The sequence below is a fragment of the Pyrgilauda ruficollis genome, unplaced genomic scaffold (assembly GCF_017590135.1).
Source record: "Pyrgilauda ruficollis isolate IOZ18807 unplaced genomic scaffold, ASM1759013v1 scaffold54, whole genome shotgun sequence".
Classification (NCBI taxonomy): domain Eukaryota; kingdom Metazoa; phylum Chordata; class Aves; order Passeriformes; family Passeridae; genus Pyrgilauda; species Pyrgilauda ruficollis.
In genome coordinates this window covers 1400072-1424370 of record NW_024527044.1, presented here as the reverse complement: position 1 = coordinate 1424370, position 24299 = coordinate 1400072, and the positions used below count along the sequence as shown (strand labels likewise).

The following is a 24299-nucleotide window of genomic DNA, read 5'->3' as shown; positions in this document are numbered from 1 at the left end:
TTGTGTAAAAACCATTACTAACAAAAAAACCCAAAACCAACCAACCAACGAAGACAAAACCAACAACAAACTGAAAACCCCACCAGCAGGAGGAAACCTGCAGCTCTGCCTGTGTGAACTGCTGTGCCACACTCTTGCTGGCCACACTCCCTAGAGCCCTCTTTCAATCACCCTGCTGCTTGCTGGAGGAAAGCCACGCCCTGTGCCTGTGTGGCTAATGAGAACTTACTACATTATCTAGACCTGTTTGCAACAGACATCTCATTTTTCATCTGTGTGATGGGTTATCTGCCAGCATAGGCTGTTGCTGTGTGTTAATAGTCTTGTCCTGGAAACTTATTCCTGAATCATCCATCTTTCTCCTCTTGGCAATGAGTGACAGAGCCATGGCCCCAGCTGTTCCTGTAATACAGAAAAAAGCAAATGTGTTCTCAAGAGACTCCTGAGGGTTAACCCTCACTTTGTCCCTCAGGGGCTGTTACACCAAACCCTGACCTCACTGGAGTTGTTTTTATTTGTTCAGTGATGCTGCCAAGAGACAAGGGCAGTGCCACACAATGCAGGATGCTGGAACAGGAAGGAGAAGCACATGGTCTAGAACTGTGCACCAGAGTCTCAGGAGAATTAGTTTCAATTTTTCATTTCAAAGACATCCTGTTTGGGCTGCAGATAGCTCACTTCTGGTTTTCAGGACCACATTGCATTCCTGATCCGTAAAGGAACAATGCTGGCGTGCCCTGACATGCAGAGGTGCAGAGAGTGAATTCTGAAAGCTGTGAGGTGTTTTGGGGCTATCCAAACATTGTGGTTTGTTGTCAGTAAGCATTGGTTTAGTTGCTCTTGGGAGGTGATGCTGGAGATGTTACCCAGCCAGTTGTATCCCTTACTCTCATGGAGGATTTTCCTTGGTCTGCCAGTCCTTTTCCAGCTGTTGGCAGCACAGCACCAACAGGAGGGATTGCTCACAGGAGGGATGCTGCCATGGTGCTGTTGTGTGCTGCTGGTGGATATTATGAAAGATGTTGAGGTATCCTTAAGCCCTACAGCCAAATGGACAACATGGCAAAGGACAACAGTCTCCTTTCTGCTCTCTGCTTACCTGGAAAGGGTGGTACCCAGGGTCCCTCACAAGGATCCTTTCTAGAAGTTGGCATGGACATCAAGGTTCCCTCCATATACACTCCTCTGGCAGTATCACAGCAGCCTTTGCTCCTTCAAACACCCCCATGTGCCTTTGTTCTGTGCCCAAAGCACTTCATTAGCACCAGTTCAGGCTATGACTTTGCAGAGCTCTAGCACAACCCTCATGTCATTTCAAGCACTTTGAACTTAAAAACAGACGCAGAATAAACATTAATTCCAGAATGCCACAGAGAGCAAGGGAAGACCAAGGCCAAGTGTTTTAAAGTATGGATACAGTCCTGCACCAGCCCTCTTGTTCAGCAGGGTAGGTGTGTGTGCTGCCTCCTGTGCTCATGGCACCTCTGCTGTGGAATTCAGTATCAAAATCTTTCCAAAGCCACTCCATCACTGCCCTCCTCAGCTGTGCATGGGAGGGAAATTATAATGACAGACTCATGGATTGAGGTAAGGACAGGGTGAGATTATTCACCAGTGACTGTCACAGTGAATTTGGGAAATGAACTGAATTTATTACCAGTCAAATCAGAGTAGGACAATGAGAAATAAAATTGAATTATAAAATGCCTTTCCCTCATCCCTCCCTTCTTCCTGGACTCAATTTTGCTCCTGATTTTTTCTACCTCCCCATCAGCAGTGCAAGGGGATGGGGAATGGGGGCTGGGGTCACTTCATCACATGTTGTCTCTGCAGTTCCTTCTCCTCAGGGGGAGGACTTCTCACATCCTTCTCCCTTGGGCTCACAAGTCCTGCCAGCAAACCTGCTCCAGCATGGGCTCCTCTGTCCATGGGCCACAGGTCCTGCCAGGAGCCTGCTCCAGTGTGGGGTCTCCACAAGGTCACGGCCTCCTTCAGGCATCCCTCTGATCTGGGTTGGGATCCTCCAGAGGCTGCAGGTGGATCTCTACAGCTGCCTCACCAGGGGCTGCAGGGGAATATCTGCTCTGGCTCCTGGAGCATTTTCTCTGCCTTCTTCACTGCCCTGGGCATCTGCAGGACAGTTCCTGTCACATTCTCATTCTCTCCTGGCTGCAGTTGCAGAATAGTTTTTCCCCCTTATCTGTGCTATCACAGAGGCACTGCCACCATGGCTGATGGGCTCAGCCTTGGCCACTGAGGAATCCCTCTTGGAGCTGGCTGGCATTTCCTCTGTCAGACATGGGGAAGCTTCCAGCAGTTTCTCACAGAAGTTATTCCTGTAGCCCCTGTCCACTACCAAAACCTTGCCATGCAAACCCGGTACAGGTACCAATGTCCCTTCTTGGAAGAGCAAAGGAAGATGAAGAGAGACAGGAGTGAGGCCAGGAGCTGGGTGAGCAGCATGAAGAGGTTGGCTACAGGGAGAAGTCAGCCCTCTGAATCAGCATTTTGACCATATCTGATGTACTGTATGTACTGATGTACAGCCACACTGACCCTGTGGTGTTTTCTGTCCTCACTGTGTGGCATGTGAAAGGTGTGCTGTAGCATTTCTGCTGATGGATCCAAATGCTGAAGTGGCCTGGGTCTGTGTTTTCTGTCTGTAATGATCATTCTTCTTCCAATACTGCCATAGCCACTGTAACACAAGGAAGTAAAAGCTCAAAACATTGTGCAGTTATTTGTAATTGCTGCTCCCCTGCTCTCATCAGCATCATTTCAGCACTTTTCCAGTCGTCCCTCTTACTGACAGAGATCAGTGATACAGTTTGTGTTCCCTCTCTGTATTCAACCACAGATCCTCCTTTACCAAACCTAAAGTAATTTCTCATATCTCCAATTTACTAAATGGTACAAGATCCTTCACAGAATGGAGCTTTAATGTTATTTGAATGAATTTAGGATTTGTGAGTCAGCAAACTGACCCAAAGGATCAAGTTAGCTCACAGGTGAGTGACCAGTAGCTAAACCTGGCTCACCCTGTGAGTGACCAGTAGCTAAGCCTGGAAAGAGCTTTCCTTGGCTGATGGAACTCTATGTTTGTTGCTTTTTGTCCCCACATAAGCCTGAGATCTCATGTCATCTGTGGTATGGGAGCCTGAGATGTTTACCAGCATTTCTACCCACAGTTTGTGTTCCCTGATCCATCTTCCCTGCTGCACCCCTTGCAGCACAGGACTCTTCAGGGTTTAATACAGCATCTCAAGGGGCTGCTGGGCAGATTATCAGGTGGCTGAGCAGGAGCAAGGAGTGGGGTCTGCTAGGAGTCACTTGTGTGGATCGACAAGCTCATGTTGTTTGTGTCAAGTCATAGTCAATCCTCTGGGGATGTGGGAGGCTAGCTGGAAGCCTGAGATCATCTATCTGCCAGCTCTGAAGAGTGCTGTGGGAATAGCAAGTGTCCTCTGGCTGAGCTGAGCTCAGAGATTTTTTGCCAGTAGGAGGGGAGTGAATTTTGTTAAGATTTTGGAATATTGTGGCTGCCAAATAACACCAGCACTGAGTTGGATTGCATGCGTAAGCCAGAGCACTTGTGAAGACTGCTCATTTCTTCTTCTCTCAGTCACGCGTTGTGGCTTTAGCAGGTTCCAGTGATTCAGTGCCTGGCCCCGCTGTGCTCCCCAAGGGGTTTGTGGTGCTTTGCCACTGGACCCCCCTCCAGCCTGACAGCCAGCAGCCAGCACATGGAGCTCAGTGCCAGCCCCTGGAATTACTGACCTTGTAAAAGCTTCTCTGCTGAGAAATCAAGCTAGTTAGCAATAGAATTATAAGTAAGAATCCAATTTTTAAAAATGCAGAATTTCGTCAGCCATTTTTCTGCTTACAGCAAAAAGCAGCCCCTGGGCAGCTGCCACTGCAGAGCCTCAGCATCTGGCTTTGGAGGGAGAGATTGTGTCTGGGTTGCTCCCTGGTGTGACTGTTCCTACAGTCTGACCTCCAGCAGTGTCTGCAACGTCACATGGATTGCTTCATGCAATAGGCATATCCATGGCCTAGGGAATATTTCACCCAGAGCAATTTTATCCTACCTCTGTTAAAAAAAAAAAAAAAATCATCACAAGGAACCTGTAGGCAGGAGAGCAGTGTTCTCTTTTTATGGAAGTTGTTTTGATGTCATGAGAGGCAGCAGCTGGAGCACAGCACGGTGTCTGCAACAGCGGTGCCATTTAGCTCTGACAATGTCTCACTGTGTCCTTCTCTCTTGTAGTTCCTGTGGAGCCATCTCTGAGTTGTGGTGAGAGGTCTGTTTTACCCATGGCACAGCCAAGAGGAAAAAGTGACCTCTGTGAACAGCAAGATGTGGGGGAGGGAAGGCAGTGGGGAACTAGGCTCATCCATCCCTCCTGGAGGTGATGCAAGTCCTGCTTGGCTGCTGCTGGAATCTGCTCACTGCCTTGCTAACTGGCCCCTCTTGAGCTTCTCATAAGCTCTTTAGGTGTGGTGTGGCAGATGTGTCAGACAAAATTTTAGACTGGAACATCATGTGCTAGAGGTTTTCTGTAGGCTGGGGGGTGGTCTGTGCAGGTACCAGGCAAGGAAAAGGAAAGATACCCTTCAGACTGAGTTTTATATGGAGTGTCAGGGATTAGAGAGTCCAGAAGTTCTTTATGCAAACATCCTCTATCCTATTTGAAACTTTTCTGTTCACAGACAGAAAAATTAGAGTTGTGTCTGCAGTCTGGGCTCTTGTACCTCTTCTGCTGTACACTGTGGTGAGGAGTGAATTCAGGTGAGGCAGCAGCAAAGTGGAAATTATCTCCTCCTGAGGAGCACAGTGTGAGTCCAGGGGGCTGGAGTACATTCTCTTGTGAGAAGGCAAAGATTAAATAACCCAAAATTAAAACTTTATTAAGTGGAGGTAGCAGTTGCAAACAGGCTGCCTGTCCTGGGAAGGAGGCACCACACAGCTGCTGATTAGACCTTGCCAAGGCCTGTAGTGAGACGACACTTTATAAAACTTTAGGTGTGGAGCTGAAAAAGGGTAGGTTTAGATGAGATATAGGCAATATCAATTGCCTAAAGACAATAAAGGTATTTAGGTGTGGAGCTGAAAAAGGGTAGGTTTAGATGAGATATAGGCACAATAAAGGTGGTGAGACACTGGCCCAGAGAAGCTGTGGATGCCCCAGCCCTGGAAGTGTGCAAGGCCAGGTTGGATGGGCTCTGAGCAGCCTAATGGCAGATGTCCATGTACACAACAGGGGGCTTGGAATAGGTGATGCTACTGTCCCTTCCAACCCAAACCATTTTGTGACTCTACTGTTCCATGAGGTGTGAGTGCCCAACACATCCGAAAATGTGTCAGCTATTCACACGTTCAGTGCTTTTTCAGAAAACAGATCTAACAAGAAGCTACAATAGTAAGTTCATGTCAGGAGGGGAGCAGGTTTCACCATTTCAGTGTTGAAGAAACTAATCACTTCTCCAAAATGGTTGTTATTTGCATTTGTCACTTACAGCTGCTACTTGTAAGAATTCTCAACATGACATTGCATACTTTTAGTACCTTTAACTCCCTCTTTGTGAGGCCTTCTTTTTAAGTGTTTGCTCCCAAATCTGTTGAGAGTGTGGCAGAAAACATACTTACTAACAAGTTTTTTTCACACACTGTTTCAGCTTGGGTGACTTGCTTTGTGAAGCTTCTCAGGATGTTTGTGAAGAATGTCTCATAAAGGGATGATGTTGGGAGGTTGATTTCATTACAGTGGTCAAATTTAAATTCTTGAGGCACATTTTATTGCTGAGATATACTTCATATAGACATCATTTTACAGGCAACACAGTACTTACTCAAGAATTTGTTAGTTTTGGAGCTACAGACCAGCAGCAATCATTAATTAATGTAAGAGAATGGATTTCTTTTCTTAGAGTGTAGTTTTTATAGGATTGAAAGAAAGTTTCCTGAGAAGTAACTCCTGAAATGTAACTATTCCTGAAAGTAACTTCTTTAGCTTGAATCTTACTTTAAAGGAAATAAACCAATGGATAATGTCTTGCAGAATTTTTAAGTGCAAACTGTTCTCTCTCATTTTATTTTCTGATAAAGCTTTGTTTCATTAGAAAGGCTTTGCATTTATTTAAGATTTGACATGAATTTTGCCTTTTATTGAAAACTGACTAGTAAATATTGTTTATTTTTAGGGGCTAGCACTTAACAGCTAGTTATCATTTGTGATCAGCTTCAACCTCTCCCCTTTCTCTTGTTTTCCCTACTGTTACCTCTGCTTAGTTCTATCCTTTTTTTCTCCTTACATTTTCTCATCTGCATTTTCCCACTTTCCAAGTGCAGTTTCCTGTTTCTCCTTCAGTTACTGCCTGGGGTCTTTTTCAGGAGCGTAATTTGATCAATGAGAATAATCTTTAGGGTTAAAGCAGAAAAAGAACAGTCCAGAACAGAGGTCTGGAGAGTTAGAGGTACATGATGTGAAGAAGGGAGTTCAGGATGATAAGGAAGCCTTATTGTCAGTCTGGAGGATAAAGCAGCACTGCAGATTCTGGAGGTGGAGCAAGAAAATGTCTGATACTGGCAAGAAACATTGGGAAAATGAGGAGGAGGTATGAAAAGGGGAAAAAGGATGGAATTGGGCAGAAATTGTAAAAGCTGGACACAAAGGAAAAAAAGGTGCACCAGAAGAGGGAAGCAGAGCAAAGATCAATGCTTCTCTCCTTTTATCAATTTGAAATCAAGTCCTGCCAGACATACAGATAAAGAGAATTAAGAATGACAAAAGCTGGTATGCATCAAGCCCTGATGCTGCCATCATCATGTTTGCCTTGTAGCTCTTTTACTAATTCATAGACAGACATCATATTCTCGTGTCCTTGTCCTACCAAAATAGTGTTGTGGTTTTATCCCCTGTTGCTTGTGGCATCTGAGTGTCCAAGTTAATGCAGAGATGGTTCAGGAACTCCACAGAGAAGCAGGTTCCTGCAATGGTGCACTGAGATCATTGTCTGCAGGACCCAGAGGAGAGAAACTTACATTGTCCTGCTCCTGCTGTAGAAAGAAATGGTGGGAACTTTCAGGATTGCTATGTCACACCTTGGGTATGATACCATTATTAATCAAGGCTGTAGGTTCATGAAAAGAAGATAGCATGACTCTGGACAGATTTTAGTAATGAATGCTCTTCTAATTACTTACTGATTATGTCTGATAATCTGTCTTTCTATAATTTTACTGAGCATCAAGGCAATGTTCACTGGCCCATGTTTATGTTCTACTTTTTTAACTTTTCTGATTTCTAAAATAGCTTTATTTTTAGCCCTCTGTAACTTCCCTGGAGTTCTAAACTGTGTTGAGTAGTTACATCCAGGGCGCAGAAAATGCCTGGCCAATTTTTTCTGAAACATCTTAGTTCATGTTATCTGGTACTGCATATCTGAAAATGTTCATCATTAACATGAGGATAAGAAAAATTTCCCTGTTGTCAGAAACCCTGGAAGTACCATTTTGCTGCTTTGCAGATAAAACCCAAAATACTAATGAGTATTTTTAGCTTTTTCACATCATTATTGACAACTTTATTATGCTTCTCTTGTTCTGGACCACTGTGGTTTAATTTAGTCATGATTATGTTTGATTATGATTTTGAAACTTGTCTTTTGTTGTTCGTTAACTTGTTTCAGCAAGTCTTACACTCTGGTTTACTCTAGAAAATGAGAGGAAAATTATAAAGAAATTTCCTTTATGTTAATTTTCCTTCTTTGCAATCTACTCTCTAACCCTAGTTCCCTTGCCAGTCTTATGAGTGCTTGAGTGTTTTATTAGTTATTTAGTTGAAAATATTTTAGCAAATGTTTCTCTATTATGATTATTGCTAATGAGCTGTGTACTAGACAAAAGTTGTCCATCTGTGGTCTTCTCATCTGCTTTCAGATTACACTGGAAAAGGATATAATCAGAAAACTTGAGGACAAATTATAAACACTGCTTGCCTTTGTTTAGGAAGAACAAGTACTCTTGAGTTCTGAGCCCTTCAGAAAAATCTCTCCACAAAAGCAGGTCCCTGGATGGGAGCTGAGCTCTTGAAAATCTGTTCCTTCAGGCTTTCTTTCCATCTGTTGCTCTGCTGGAACAATAATCCAAGGCTGACCTAATGTCAGAACAGAAGCAGACAAACTTTGCAAATTAATAATCTCGTTCCACATTATTTCTAATTGGCAATTTATTCCATCAATTACACATTATCTTACTTTGGGACATGCCAAAGCCATTTAAAATACTGTAAATTAGCATGATGTCCACAAGAAAAAGATTGCTGTGTGAGGTGCAGTATCCCTGCAGCCAGCACTTGTTGTGGCAGCTTAATGCTTAGGAGTGAGGCTGTGTGAGCCGATGGGCTTTGAGTTTCTATTGGGCATCCCTTGTCCAGAGCAATGGAGAATGACCCCTTTTGTCCTGTCTGTTATCATCAGGCAGCTCTGGAAAACGAGCACTGTTGAGTGAAAAGAAAGCAGCAGATGACATTTTGTTTTCTGCACAAACTAGTGTATAGGATCTTTGTTTTTCAGATGTGGTTTTCAAGAAGATGTGCTGATATTGCTGCTATTCTAGCTGTAGCTCTTTTGTTCAAGCCTGAACATAGATGTGTGGGAGTGGGGATGTCCATTTATATTAGTGAGCTCTTCCCTTGTAAAATTCCATGAATACCTAATGTAAAGTATGTATATTCTGAATAAGTTGTGTTTTTTTTAATATTGCTGTAGCACTCCTTTTCTGAAGCATAATTTTACTTCTCTAAAAAAGAGATGGTCATATTTTCAGAATAATAACACCTGAAGAGTTTTTCCTGTGTGCTGAGATTACACATGCTCTTGATTACAACACTCACTGTTTTAACCCAGCAGTGAGCCTGGGGCAGGGACTCCTCTCTGTATAGAGCACAGTAGATACACTGTGATTTAAACCAGTGTCACCCAGCATTGGATCTGTAGTTCCAGTGTTTCACAAACAGCTGTCACACACAGGTCTGGAAATCTTCTGACTTTGGAGTGCCTTAGTCATCCTCGTTGCTGTTTTCCACACCTGACCAGAAAGCTCTTGTGCATTGCTGCTGTGCCAGTGAGATCTGGAGGCTGCCAGAGGAGTGACCTACATTGTGTCAGTAAACAGTAACAGGAGAACTGTGCTCACAAAGTGAGTGAGGTTTGAAAGTGTCTGCATACAGGGCTTTGTTGACATTTTCATGGGTGATTTGAGGATCACGTGGGAGCCAGGAGTCTCAGCTGGACTTTCGAGTGTTCCAGCAGCCTGACTAGGTGGATTCATATACTCTAATTTTTGATCATCCAATTTTGGTGCATGTCAATTAGAAGGCCAGTCTTTATGTACAGTCACTTAGGAGGCTCCTTCTTAATTAGTCAGAGCAGGTGACAGGAGTGTTATTTGAGTTATTCTCACAGTGCTTCCTGTGTAGACATCAGTAGGCTCAACTGGGTAAATAGTTTCTGCTGAACAAAGGATTACGTCATCTTTAGGGCTGCTTTGGTTTTTGTAGAGGTTTTAAAAGTCACTAGAGTGATGCTCCAAAAGTTCACTTGTTTCATAAATGAAGAAATAGCAATAACATAGGTCATCTTCTGCCAGCTGGATGCTGGTAGTTTCAAAATGTCATATGCCAAGGTTGTGAGCGTGCTGTATGAAGAAGGTGCTAATGAAGTGCAGGCTTTGAGTACGGTAATAATTTGGAAGAATTAATGTTCCTTAATTTCTGTCTTCTCCAAAGACTCTACATTCCTGCACAAGTTTACTGCATTCTGGTAAATCATGATCATCGAATTAGCTATCCTTGCAGCTTCTCCCCTGCATGCCTGCCAGCTTGGGGCTTCACAGTCAGCTTGGCTCCAGCACAGTCCCTGGGCCCTGCTTATGGGGACATAGCACCAGTATACAGAGAGGGGATGGGTGGGCAGGCAGATGCACCCTCAGGCCAGCTGCAGAACTTCAGACAGTCTCTTAAATTTCCCACACCCCCTTCTCATCTATTAACCTCTGCTCAGCAGTGCAGTCTGGACTGGCACAGCTAAATACAGAACCGTGGGAATCCTGTTTCCCACTTAGGGACTGACCTCAACAGTGTCCCTCTATGGATATGCTGCAATTACTTGGCAGTCCAACAGTGGCTTCCTTAGAAGGGCAGTGAGGGGAAACAACTTGAAGGCAGAAAAACAATTTCCTGCTGTTCCTACCGGTACCAGTCAAGCCCAGCAGGTCTGGCCCTGTGCCCTGTAGCTGCCAGTGGAGTCCCCTGGCCAAACAGAAAGTGAGCCCATGTCAGTGGGCTGGTTTGGTGGCCAGACTACACAAAAGGTCATTACCAGGATATTTCAGTTCCATTATTTCTGTTTTACATACTGTTCTGTATGATGCTCTTTATGATTATCTTCCCTTTCTTTGGTGTTTCCCACTGTTCTGGTATTGTTTACTGCAAATACTTGAGCTAACTAATAGTAAATTCCTTGCTAACTTCACCAGGGTGGAGACCTGTTTCTTGGCAGTGTGCTGGCTCCTGTATATAATTACCTGTGCCATGATGGGCTCTTATGCATCAGGAGAGCTGTTGTAACTCTGAATGGACAAGAGGTCTTGTCAAAGACTTTTGGCATTCTGTAGGTTGGCAAATCCTCACCTATATTATCATTCATCTCTCAGAGAATACTTTGTGAGTTATGCAAATAAAGGTTGCTTCTTCCATAGTAAATTGGATTTTTTTGTGCTTGCTAAATCTTTTTTTAATCGGTTTTCAGCTCTGAATGACTTGGTCCTACTGTTCTTCCAGTTTTGTTGTTGTTTGGTTTACCTTTACCTTTAATACTTGGGTCATTTGAGTGATAGATCCCTTACTACAGTTAATAAAGCAATGAATTTGAGTTTCTGTAAGTATCCTGGATGAAAGATGCCTGTACATATTTTAACTTTAGATTTTGATAGGTTTTGGAAGAAGGGTCTTATGTAAGTGCTTCAGGTTGAAGCAGTTCCTTGGAGCTGTGCTTTCAAAAGTAGCTCAGATTCAAAAGTTATTTGAGGCATATCCCTAATGAATATGAATGCAAAAAAAAAATCATTAAAGTTTCTACTGCTTTATAATGAAGGGCTTTGTCATGAATAGTAGTTGCTGACGCCTGCAGATCCCTTTAGAGTATCAAATAGGGTATATTTCCAAATAAAGCAATATTTAGGTTCTGCATGGTGCTTGCTCTTAGGCTGCATTTGCCACAAAGTGATGGTAGCAAGGTAATACCATCTGTGAGTTCCAGTTTGTTGATAATAAACTTGTGAAAATAACTGGACGTAACTGGACTCTGCTTTTGTGTGCGGCTGTAATTGCAAGAAGATTTTACAAGACTCTTTAATGTAGTTGGAATGTGTGTGTAATCTTTTGACCTTGTTCTTAGTTTTTGATGACTATGGCATGTTAAGTGCTGATAATTGGGTTTGCTCTAGGCTGAAACCTGACCTGCTCTTGCAGAGAAGATCAGATCTTCTATTGGAAGAGGCACTCAAAGGGGTACCTTAGAAATTGCAGCACCAGAGCTGCTGAGAGTGAAGATCTCTGAAATATGGCAATTACTTCGGAAGGGCATGTAGTCCTAGGGACTGCTTCTCTTTCAGCCTGGTTTGAATTGGACTTTTCACCCACAGGTTATTGTCCTCTAAATTTTCTTTTCTGTGCCATCTGGTTTGCCTCATAACTCAAGCTCAATTATGGTGAGTGCTGCCTTGTAGCTTCAGCTGGCGGAATGTGAGTCCTGGGTATGAAAGCAAGAGGCAGGTGCTTTTCACTTTGCTCTTGGAAAGGGAGTCAACTCTCTGTGTTTAAGCCATCTGCACATAAGGGGGGTGTCTAATACCTTTATGAAAGGAGTATGCAACAATCATAAACAGCAGCAGGAGCTGGCAGGGTAATGGAGCTAAAGGGATTTTTTTAAAACCTGTCCACAGGGATCAGTGCAATGGACCAACTTGCACTTTGTATTTCAAGTCATCCTTTTCCTCTGTCTCAAACAGTGTTGATGGAACTGATCTTCCTTATTTTAAGCTTTCTGTGTGGGAGCAGTAAAACTGCTTAAATGTTTCTGAGTAGTCGTTTGCACACTGCAGCATTGTTAGCTCTGCTTTTCCCATTCCCATTGGACTCCTTGACATATGTTAAGAATACACAACATGGGTCCAGCCAGAGAATGCCAGACCAACTGTCCCTTCAGGTCAGTATCCCATTCCTGCCAGCAATTAACAGATGCCTGTGTACCTTTGTCTAAATCTTTCCTAGCCTCCCACCATCTATTTTCAGCTTAGGAGACTTTCTAGCCATAAATCTTCCTTGTTAAAGGAAGAGTTGCAGCTAACTTTCTTTTCTCTTATGTTTTAGAACGAAAAAAGCAAAGAAGACACCTGCTCCTCCAGCCAAGGAAGAGAAGCCCAAATTAACCATTTTTGAAGAGGAGGTGGATCCAGATGAAGGACTCTTTGGCCCAGAAAAAGATTTCTCATCAATCAGTCCCAGAGGAAAGATTAAAGAGAGTAAATCTGTTCTATATTTGTATATACACAGATTGTTTTATCTAAAGCATGTGTATAACTGAGACTTTAAATTACAGTGATGCATAGTATACAGGCTAAATAATGTCTTGGAAATGTTAAGGCAAATCTTCAGCTGAGCAGAATCATCTAGAATCATTCAGAAAGAACAAATGAAACCTGTAGCTCTTGTAGCTGTTCTTTGTAAACATTTTGAATTGGGATATTAAGGTCTGTGGGAGCTGACTGTCCCACAGTCATTCTTGCCACACTAACAGGAGTAATGTGACCTACTTTTGAGTGCAAGGAAAAAGCAGATTTACCAAGTCCTAGAGTGCAGAGTATCACTGCATTCTGTGGACTGGAAGTCTTTGGGAAAAAAGAATTGTCTGCATGATCTGTTTTTTCAACCCACCTAGCCAGATATACTGGTTAGTGCAGGCCTTGTGTTACATAGCATGATTTAAATTCAGCAGCTTCCAATTCCCCTTTCTAGATCTGAAGTTATTTGAAGACCCAGACCTCGGTGGGGTGGTGAGACTGGGTGACTCACTCCTGCTGCCAGCTGCTTGTGAGCACAGCAAGTATGTGCTGAGCAGGGATCCTGAGGAGGACACTGAGGAGCTGCTGAGGTACTCATCTCAAATCTGTCATGTGGGATGAAGGTGGTCTGATCTATTCTGATCTATTTAGATCTTGAAAGAGGTGAATTTGGGGACAAAGCTTATATACTCAGAATGCAAACTGTGAATCAATACTTGTATCGACAAGTAAAATGTAACATGTGTCATGGAGCTTGGACATCAAACACATTAAAAAGGAAATTAGGAAGACCCTTTGAGAAAGGTGGGCTGCAAGGAATTTTTCTGTGACTCCAAAGGAAGAGCCTATCTTGTTCTTGTTTTCTAACATGACACTTCTACTTTCTGCAAATGATCCATAGGGAACCTGACCTCCTCTGTGAAAAGTGGGGAACAAAGCCCAGAGATAGGGGGGCTCTTGCCACAGGAGGAATGATTTTCATGCTGATGGCTCACAGACATTCATGCATACTTCCAGGAGGTATCCTGTGCATACCTCCACAGCCTCTTTATCACCCTGTGTTTAATTTTTAATCTAGTGGGAAGGAGGGCTGGAGCTCAGAGTTGCAGGAGGGTATAATATATTGCTTCTCCCTTGGTAGTGTAGCCTGGAACACATCAGCACACTATGCATTTATCCCTGACATCTCCCTCACAGGGCTGGTTCGCCTGTGCTGATAATCCTCCAGAGATCGAGCAGGGAACCAGTGCTTGGAGAGACACAGGGAATCTGTGCTGCAGTAATGAGTCAAATTCATTCCTTCTGGGTCTCAAGCTGGCATCTGAATGATGAGGCCAGCCTGCTTCCAGTGCTAATTTGTGTCAACCAGCTCCTGTGAGGATGTATGATTTCCACAGCAGGTACTAAACCCAGGAGAGGGACTCTGTGTGTGGTTTCAAACCTCTCCTGAGGCAGGTAATTCTGCAGCTGTTGCTTTCTACGCATGGAGAAGTGCTGGCTATCTCAGCAGTAATACCTGACTTACTTTAAACAAAGGTTAAATTGGGCTGGGTGCCATCTTGCCTTAGACCCTGACAGTCCACCTGATGTTTATAGAAGCTGATGGGGGAGGACATGACCTGATTTTTATGCTGGGTATACTGAGAGCAAGCACACATGTGCTTGCAATATTTTCTTGTCTGCTAGTGATCTCAGCATACAGCACTTCATCCAGAGTGTTCATATGACTACAGGAGAAGGGCCTGTTCCACTGCAGTCCTTGCATTTTTATCCACTAGAGAGAACTTCTCCATCTGTCGTGGTACTGTCTTTTGGATTATATATCTTCAGAGAAAGGTCTCTGAAGTCTGCTCTGAGACCAATAGACCATGCTTTCAGATCAGTTTGGGATCATCAACAACAGCAGCGCACCCAGATGGTTAGGGGAACCCATGGGAAAAGTTGTAATTTCTTTTAAATTCCAGTAGTTTTTGTTTATTCCTGATTTGTCTCCATGCTTCCAATCGTTGATAAATCGTCATCAAGGTCCAATTGGAAAGGCATACATGTAATGAAACAGAAAACCATGCAAGTGGTCCAATGGGAAAGTTGCTATGGGAATCCAGAGGCAACTGGATTGCACATTCCTGGCTGTGCAAGAGGTATAGGCAGATAGGTCAGGATCTGTTGACTTTTCAGGTGCCTAACACCCTCTGAAATTCCCCTGGTAAACCCAGTTCATGGTGTTATCTGCACATCATAGAGGGTTGGTGAATTCAGTGCAAGGCAGTTGAGGGTAAAGGAGAAGCTGCTGTCCAAGAGGGGAGGAGGAGTGGCAGTACTGTTTTAACCTAGTGCAACACTTCACCTCCCCCTATGCAAATTCACTGCAGTCACCTGAAATTCAGGGGTAGGGCAAAATGCACTTTGTTTTCTGTTCAGCTGGAAGCCTCAGCAGAACAGTCAGGTCTCATAAATGTAGAGGCAGCATTTGAATCCTCTCCCACCTTCCCTTCCCACCAAACCGGTGCTGAATGTTCTTGCAGGGCAGTACCACAGGCTCTTTTCCAGGCAGTGACACTTTGTGGTGAGAAGATGTTCAACATAAGCTGCACTCTCCAATCTCCCTGCATGGGAGCTTGAGCTTATTTTGAGGCCTAAGAATAAGTCTTGTCTTTGCCCTGTATGTGTTGACACTCTCCTTTCCCAAAAGGGACTAAAGAAATCTCTCTGCAGCCCTCAGATCAGAGTAGGAGCTGTGACAACCCATTCCTTTAGCAGGCTAGAGCTGGTTATGCTACTAGAAATGGAAATGGAAACCTCTTGATCCCTTGGACATAGTCAGTTCTATCATACCAAAAGTTTATCTGGACACATTTTGTTAAGATCTATCACTGTCCTGAGCTATGATGCACGAGCAGGTCTGTGGTAAGTCCAGAAAGCTGGACACGTTCACTGCACTCCAGTGGAGTAGCTGAATAATGCAGATGTGGGAGATCTTCACTGGTGCAGTGAACATTCACATGTACCTCAGGGTCTGCTCACATGTGTGTGGTAGATCTGACTCACTCTGAATCATGGGCAGAGTTAGAAGAGAGCTGCCTAAGGCAGAGGAGGGCAGAACCTTCTTCCAGAGGGGGATGGGAAGAAGATAATATCCAGAGCAGAGCACAGGAGCAACCAAATGCTTTGTGATCTTTATGGTACCTGAGTGGTTTGAGCAGCAGTAGCACCAGAGCAGTATCAGCACAGCAGTGAGTCCTCAGCAGTGGCTGTAACTCACGAGGCAGAAGCTGTTAAGGAGAAAAATGAGTCTGCAAAATGTGTGTGGGCTGTGCTTGTCACAACATGAGGGAGAAGAGGATCTGATAAACGTTCTCATTGCAAACTGAAGACTGCTCTCTGTGGATACTTGCTCATATAAAATGAGAATTACTGTTTTAAATAGAATCACCAACTTGACATTAACAAGTGCTGAGCATTGAGAAGAACCAATTGCATTCTAAGTGCAATGGGAGATTTCATGGGCTTTATCCCATGGGACTCTACAAAGCAGATCCCTGAAGAGGCCAAAGTTTGCTCTCCTGAAATCCAGGGTTTGCTGAGCACCCACTTCACTGCCATGAGAGATTCAAACTCGACCATTTCGTGGTCACTGCAGCCCAGCTGCCCTGGAGCTTTACATTCCCCTCCAGCCTCCTCACTGGAGAGAATGAGGTCCAGCCTAGCACATCTCCTTGTTGGCTCCTTTGTTACTTGGAGAGGTAAATTGGCCTCAATGCCTTTGAGGGACCTCCTGTATTGCTTAAGCTCTACTGGCTGTCCTTCCAGCAGATGTGGGGTGGTTGAAGTCCTCTGTGAGGACCAAGGTTTGTGAATGTGAAGCTGCTCCTGTCTATAGAGTACCTTATCCACTCACTCTTCCTGCTCTGGTGGCCTGTAGCAAACCCCCTGTCACCTGTCCCTGCCTTCCCTTTGATCCTGACCCCTGAGTTCTTGGATGGCTCCTCATCTGAGGCTCATGGCAGAGCTCTGTGCACCCCAGCTGGTCATTGGCATAGAGGGTGACAGTCCGTCATGTCCCTGCCTGTCCTTCCTGAAGAGCCTGTATCCTTCCATTCCAAAACTCCAGTCCCAGGATCTGTCCCACCATGTCTCCATGATGCCAATGAGATCATAGCCCTGCAGGCATGCACTCTTCTGCCTCATTAATCTCAATCATGCCTGCCTGGTGTGATGGATAAGGTTTTTGTGGAAAACCAATGCTGAAATTGATCCTGTGAATGTTGCAGAAGCCTGTGTGCCCACAGAATTACATAAATTATCACACATCCTAGCCTGAAATAATTACCACAGCTGTCTGAGCAGCCTTTTAGGAGAGATTTAATTAGCTTCACCTTTGATAATGAATAGGAAGCTGAGATGGAAGGAGGCAGCTGTGAGCACATTTGTCTTTTTCCAGTGCTGAAAAAAAATGTCAGCAGCAGGATCCCAGTTCTGCTGCCCTGTGATATCAGATCTGGTGTGTTCTTTCTTAGGATTACACTGATAACCCTTTCAGGAGCATTATACTTTTTAAGGCTGAGACTGTTTGTGAAACTGCACCCCAGCCACTCTTCAGTCCATTGAGCTTCTTGAGCAGGTTCATCAGCTTCAAGGAACTGTTGCCACCCTTGAAGCAGAAAATGTTTGTGTGTTCTTCTTTCAGCAGGCATTAGCAAATGCTGAATTCAGAGAGTAACACATCTTTAACCTATCCAGGAGTTGTGTGGAGCAGCATTTCCAGCACCAATGCTCACTGTTCTGAGAGTATGAGAACAGCATTATAGTTGGGAAAAAAGCTTTGAGAAACTCCAGATGGTTTATATGTAGATCCTTTGGGGAGAGGATTATTTGGGCAATGTACAGGTGGAAGAGAAGGTTGCAATAACTGAGTCAGAAATTTCCTGACCACTCCAGGGCAGTTTCTCTTGCTTGCTATGACAGAACTGTGAGGAAAGGTCCGTGATTTGGCTGCAGTAGGTTACAGAAAAACAAATCCTTTTGTGATGGTTTTCAAGAATTTTCTTATTTCATTCCTGTGAAGTATCAGGATGCTACAAGCATTAGAAGAGCTATAAAGTAAACTTGCCAACAAAACAACCAGTTTTTTGCTAGACCAGAAACATTAATCCTTGCCCCACCCCTAGGAACATGTACAGGTTGTGTAGAATAATGTACAGAGGCGATGTGGGGTCCTAGAGCAGCAGGAGATGCTTTTGCTGGGCTTGAGACCCACCAGATTTCAACCATCTCACCCCAGGTTGTTTGCATTTTTGACAGACATTGTCAGCTCAAGGGGCAAAAGCTGCCTGCTGTCCCCTGCCCCAGCTGTGCCTTTGGCTGGTGACTGGGGAATTTTCTGGAGAGGCAGGAGAGGTTTAAAATTTTTCAGACTGGAAAAATTGATTTTTCTAATTTCCAAGGTGAGTGATGTAACCAGCAGGCTGATGTCCTCAAAGGGCTTCTTGTGGGACTTACCTGCACTAATGAGCCTGTTCTCTGGCACTCAGCCAGGCAGCACCACCAGGCTGCCTGCGTCCACGCTCTTGGACTCTGCAGCTGCAGGACAAGGGGACTGTGTGCAGCTGCCTCCAGGGAATGGTCACTGTCCCACTCCAGCTTCAAGTTGTGCCAGAGAGGTTTTTGGAGGAGGGCTCCCAGACCAAAGCCATGCCAGTGGCTCTTGTAGCATTTAAACAATACAAACTATCATATTCCAGTGTCCAGACCTAGTTCCTGGCCCAGGTTAAAATACCATTGTAAATTTACCTGTAATGGATTGCAGGGGAAAGCTGAAGCAGGAGGAGAGAGATCTCCTTCATGGCCCCCAGTGCCTGGCATTCCTGGGATTAACTCCAGCCTGTATCTTTCCCTGGACCTTGCTGGACATCGCACTGTCTCTCCTGACGATAGCAGATGTCATGGGCAACAGATACTTCGAAGTCTCCTGTCTACTTTTGGGTACAAGTCTTTTCCCAAGTTGTAGATGTGATGTTACAGCACTCCCCAAGGCTTCACCAAGGTATCTCTCGTACTTGAATTAATACCAGACAAAGTAAAGAACATAAGATACCAAAAGATGAAAGTTCTTGCAGTTCTGCAAGAACTGCAGTTAGTTACACAACTGAGCTTCAAGCATGAGCCTTTTGGATTTTTAGCAAATTATGGGGGTCTTTGTCTCTTGCTTTCATTACAGATTCTCCTCATTAAAGCATTCCCAGCAAGCAGAGGTCACTGTCCCCATCATGTTGTACATGCAGACAGTTATTTCTGTCCCAAAGATCTGGTCCAGAGAGAAGGGACAAAGTCCAGAGAAATGGCATCTAAAATGTTGATGTTCTTGTGGCAGCTGCATCTGTCTCCAAGTCAGAACTCATTTACTGTCTGAAGTCCACATGCCAGCAGTCATGAAGGACTTTGTGGCAGCCTTTCTTCAGTAAAGGCTTTGATTGCCTTTCTTTTGGAATTCTGAGAGAATTTCCACCAGTAGAGTCTGTGAATCAGCACAACAATATGGCAAGAATTTTAAACAATGTGGTGCTGCTTTTCTTTTACAGCAATAGAAAGAGACTAATTAAAGAATGATTAATTACATGGATTCTGTGCCTGATTGTCTACAAAAAGATGGGGTGGGAAGGTTCTTCCTTTAATCTTGTTTCAGAATAATTGCTTGATGTTTTTTTCTTCCTCTTCCTGGCCTGGAGTTAAATATGGTGGTAGTTATGCACTGTAACAATTCATTTGCTTTCAAGAAATAGAAGTCCTTGTTTCTATCCCAGCCTGAGGCATTTTGCATTTTACCTCTTTAGTTTTGCAAAGACAGTTGTGTCTCACATGATCAAACAGCAGTGGATCAAACAGCTTGCCTAGCACTGCAGCACTGAAAAGCAGGTTTTGAGACAAAGACCACATATTATCTGCTGTGTTCTCTCTAAGAGACTTCTGTCTAACCAAGCTCTTGAAAAAATCCAGGACAGAAGAAGGAAATTACATCATCAGTTTCCAGACTTTCTTATGCAGAATCTTTGGCTTAAAAGCAGAAGACTGAAACCCCAGCCTCTAAAGACCCCCACAACCTACTGGACTGGATCTTTTGGGGGTGTTTTTTTGGCTGTGCTAAGTGGCTTTGTTGCTGTGATTAGCACAGAAACTGGAGTAGAGAATTCAGGAAGTTGTATCATCATACCAGGTTAGTGAGCTGGTTTTACTGCTGCCTTTTCTGGGCAGTGCAGCTACTTCAAGATGCTGCTTCCTCCATATGAACTCTATGTATTGTGCATTGTTCCTCTGCTTATTATGTTTTCTGTTATTTAAGACCAAAACTTCATGACATGGATGCTGATTCATTCACTGTGTGTTTATGCCAAGAAGGGAGGCTTCAGAAATACTAGCCTTAACAAGTTTTGTTTATTACACAGCAAAGAGAACAAGAACATGTCTTGGCAGTGTGATCACAGGTGTGATACCTCTTGGATATCAGAGTTTGCAACAAACAGAAAGGCCTGGGCTTAAATGAAATTAATTTCTTTGGAGATGAGGAATTCAGAAATACATTCAGTGTGTTTTGTAAGTTAAGTAGGATATGTCACCCACAAAGAATCATGGAAAATAAAAGACATCAATAGTCTTATCTAAATAAAAGAGAATATAATCTCCAGAGTTACTTAGAGGATTAAATTTGAGGTGCTGCTCGCTGTAATACCACAGGTAGAGTTCAAGGTGCAGAACTCTGGGGCAGTGAATGTCACTGTCCATCAGCTGATCTGTTCAGGTGTTCCCTAGTTTTAGATATCAGTGTTCATGCTATTGATTTTACAAGAGCAGTCTTGGTTAAAAGTGATTCTTTTAAGTTTCCCTTTGGGAGTAACAAGGGAACTGTCTGACTTCAGGAATGGTTTTACCTTAAAGAGTTCTGACTGTCTCTACACCAGAAAATTTAGGCTAATTGTATTGACTTCATGGCTGGTTCATGGTGGGTGTAGTTTGTCTCAGCCAGGGCAGTAGTGTTGTAAGTTCCTCTCAGGTTTTAATGAAAAAGAAACCCTTGAATTCATGCAGTTTATCTTAGTAGTAGGATCCTTAGCTTGAAGGGGCTGTAGCTCTATAAATACCTATGGTTTTTACATTCAAACAGTATTCACTGGGGATGGAGGAATAAAGTGTCTCAGAGATGTTGGTTCTTTGATCATGTTCCTGGTCGTCCTGGACAGTTGCCTCATCAGTTGCTTCCTAAATTATGGAAAAGCTGAGTTTTACTTATAACTGTCTGCAGAAAGCCCCACCAGTTCTGCTGCTGTGTGGTAGAGGCATTTGCAGTGCCTCTCCTGAGGCAATTGGTGAACAAAGAGAGAAAGGGAGGAATCACTGTCCATTTAGGAAACAGAAATTATCCCAGGGGTTTCACAGGCATCTGGGTAACCCCCCAAGATGCCTCATTGCCTGGCAGTGAGGACGTTATAAACTTGATATCAGGAAAAGGTTTTTTACCCAGAGGGTGGCTGGGCACTGGAACAGCTCCCCAGGGCACTGGTAACAGCACCAGCCTGACAGAGCTCAAGGAGCATCTGGACAATTCTCTCAGGCACATGGTGTGACCCTTGGGATGTCCTGTGCAGGTCCAGGAGTTGGACTTGATGATCCTGATGGGTCGATTCCAGCTCAGGATATTCAGTGGTCCCATGATTTGAACTACAAAAGGAAAATGACAGGAAGAACCAAAAAACACATGACTTGAAATTATTTATTCATACCCCAGGGACTGCCTACCTATGGGCAATGAAGAAGAACAAACTAAAAAAGCACCTTCCTTAGACTCTACTACCATATCCTGTTCCAGTGAGTGGAGCTGCTGAAGAGAATCCTTCTTTTTCTTTACTCCATATTTTGACTTTCCAAAGGCACACAGTTCTTGGAGTCACCAGATAATCTATGATAAGGGCTCTCTTAAAATCTTTTGACAGCTCATGTGGGAACAGAGTTGGGCATGCACAGCCTGCTGCATATCTGATAAGGTCAAACAATGCAGGTAGAAAATACCCTGAACTGTTTGAGGTGTTCTGGGTTATTTCAGTAGGAATCAGCAGCAAATTATCATCAAAAAGAGTTGTTGTATGTGGTGATTGCAAAACTTCTTCAGTGTCCCAGAACCAAATATGAACATGGAATTTTAAAATCCATTAGTGTTTACTGTTTCTCATGATTGAGCATGGGGATGCTCAATCTCAGTTTTGGGTGATGGGGATGAAGAGGAAACAGAGTTGAATGTGGATAATTTTACTTTCCCATGAAAATTTATGGGGAAGCAAAGCATCCTGTCACAAGTCAAAAACATTTTTTTCCCAAACTAAAATAAAGTTTGGTGGTTTTAGTAATCGCTAATTGCCTTTAATTTAGACACTTGAAAACATGCTGTATAATTAACTTGTATAAGTTAACTTGTATAACCACATTATGAAAAAGATGGTTTATGGAAACTTCTATGGAGAGAGAAATTTATCAGAGTAGATCCTTTCCTGCAGAAAGTTTTGTTTTGAAAGATAGCATTTTCTTACAGAACAAAAAGCAGTTCAGAAATTCCCAGGATGTTACTGATGTTTTCTTTTCATTCCAGAGTTGAAGATGATTTTGAGAAACTCTTAGAGGTTACCTCCAAACCAAAACCTAAGGTCCCACCAAAACCACCTCTACCTCAGAAGCCAGCAGTTGCCCCCAGGAGCACTAATTCACCTTCACTGGCAAAGCAAAAGGAAAACAGGATTCAGACAATGAATGAAGTGGACATTCTCCAATATATCCAGGAAAATGAATCTATCAACAACCAGGATACCAGTCTTTTTTGAACAGATTTATTTTCAAAATGTGATGATGGCTTCTTGGCCCCACCTCCCAGTGAGCTCCAGTGACAGCAGCAAGAACTGACCAGGTGTTTCAGCTGCCACAGTGCTCATTTATGTACCAGGATGCAGAGAGCAGCAGGCTTGAGCAGCAGGTTTGAGTAGCAGAACCTCCCTGTGAGGTTTTCAAAACAGTGCAGCTGTGGTCTAATGTTGCCTTAAGATTTTCAGGGTTTCACAGGGAATGTGAACAAGGATGTAGCACTACAGATTGTCTACTGCTATTTTAGTATCAACATCGTACAGTTTTGGCCAGTTGATTGAAAATGCTGAGGATGTTGTGCACATGGCAACTGTGAGTAATGTCCAAAAAATGGTCTGAGGCATGATAGGATGCTGTTCCTGTCATTTTTAGATAGTGTTTTTCACCTCAGTGAAAAACACCATTTTCCTTTCATCCAGTGTGTTTTTGTAGCAGCCTTTTCCTCCCTGACTGGTATTTCAGTAATTTTTAACAGGAACTGCTAAATATAGTTAACAGTTCCTGTGTCTTTCCATGGATCCCTGAAATCCCAGCTAACTGTGACAATCTGCTGCCTTATTGCTGCACAAATGCCAACTTGTAAGAGGACTTTAGGCTTGCAAAGACCATGCTATGCATCTCTGAATCCCAGGAAGAATAGCAGATGACTGGGGTGACTAAGAACACTCTCCAGACATAGATGGAGGTTGCAGTGCCTGGAGGTTTGGATGCTGTAGGCCTCCTGTGAACTCCAGATTCACAAGGGCTAATTTTTTCCAGTCAAGTCTTCCTGGGTTTCCACTGTAGCTAGTGGAGAGAGAGAGGGGCTTCTCCAGGGGGTAATTCAGTGCAGGTGTGTTAATGGAGGAAATCTGAATTGCTCTTTGGAGTCACTCTTTCTCTCCTATTCCTTCATTTCTCTCAGAATTTTTAAGAACCAGCCATGGTGATTAATTCCACTAAGCTAAAATGAGTTTGTGTGATAAGATGGTGGTCTGTTCTTTACCATGTAATGGTTAAAACAAGGGAAGACAAACTTGTCATTATCTAGAGGAAAAAAAATAGAAAGAAAAGATACTGGAGACATTTTAATATGCAGGAGAAGAAAAACAGTGTAGAATAGGTATCCAAGACTTTCCTCTTGTCAAACTCAGGCACTCTGGTTGAAGATACCAAATTTACACCTAATGTGGGTTGATACCTGCTGTCATGCAGAGTTTCCTGAACTCATTCCATGTGTGGTCTAGCTAGAGATGAAGACAAGCTCCCCAGAGGGAAAATTTTAATATATTTAAGCCATATCATCATCTCAATATTTGCCTTTGTAATATAGAACAGAATAAGTAGAAAACATTAGATATTTTTAATAATGAAATTATTTCTATTAGCATTTCCTTTTTAAACCAGTGGGGAATACTACAAAGGTATTTTGCTTTGATGGGACAGATAAAATATAACCATTGATTCTTCTAGGAGTATGGTATGTTTTACTATAATAAAGCATTTTGCAAACCTGCAGGTGTTACTGTTGTTGCTGTTGTTCTCTAGGTTATATACAGTAGCAGCAAAGAATCGATTCCATTTAGCTCAGGAGTGCTGTGTGGTGTTAAAGTGTAAATAACTATGAAACTGAAAATATAGCTGTGCTCATATTTCCTTTGAGAGCAGCTAAAGGCAGAACCAAAGGTACTGCATGGTCCTATCTGTCCCCTCAGTGTCCTGGTGCAATTAGGAATAAAAAAGGTGAATAAAAGCAGTGAGGAGAAAATAAATGCCTTGCCCAAGAACAGGCAGGGAATAG

The 24299-nt window shown here is 43.4% G+C and overlaps 1 protein-coding gene across 1 annotated transcript in view; it reads left to right on the top strand.

The window, feature by feature from the left end:
- The window catches only part of HS1BP3 (HCLS1 binding protein 3), a 53853-nt gene extending 29841 nt beyond the window's left edge, over positions 1 to 24012 (top strand). Inside the window, exons 5-7 of the mRNA XM_041480974.1 lie at positions 12432 to 12583; positions 13077 to 13212; positions 22254 to 24012. Coding sequence (XP_041336908.1) covers positions 12432 to 12583; positions 13077 to 13212; positions 22254 to 22482 — 517 coding nt within the window. The 3' untranslated portion in view covers positions 22483 to 24012. The remainder of the gene's footprint in view (positions 1 to 12431; positions 12584 to 13076; positions 13213 to 22253) is intronic.
- Positions 24013 to 24299: the final 287 nt, after the last annotated feature.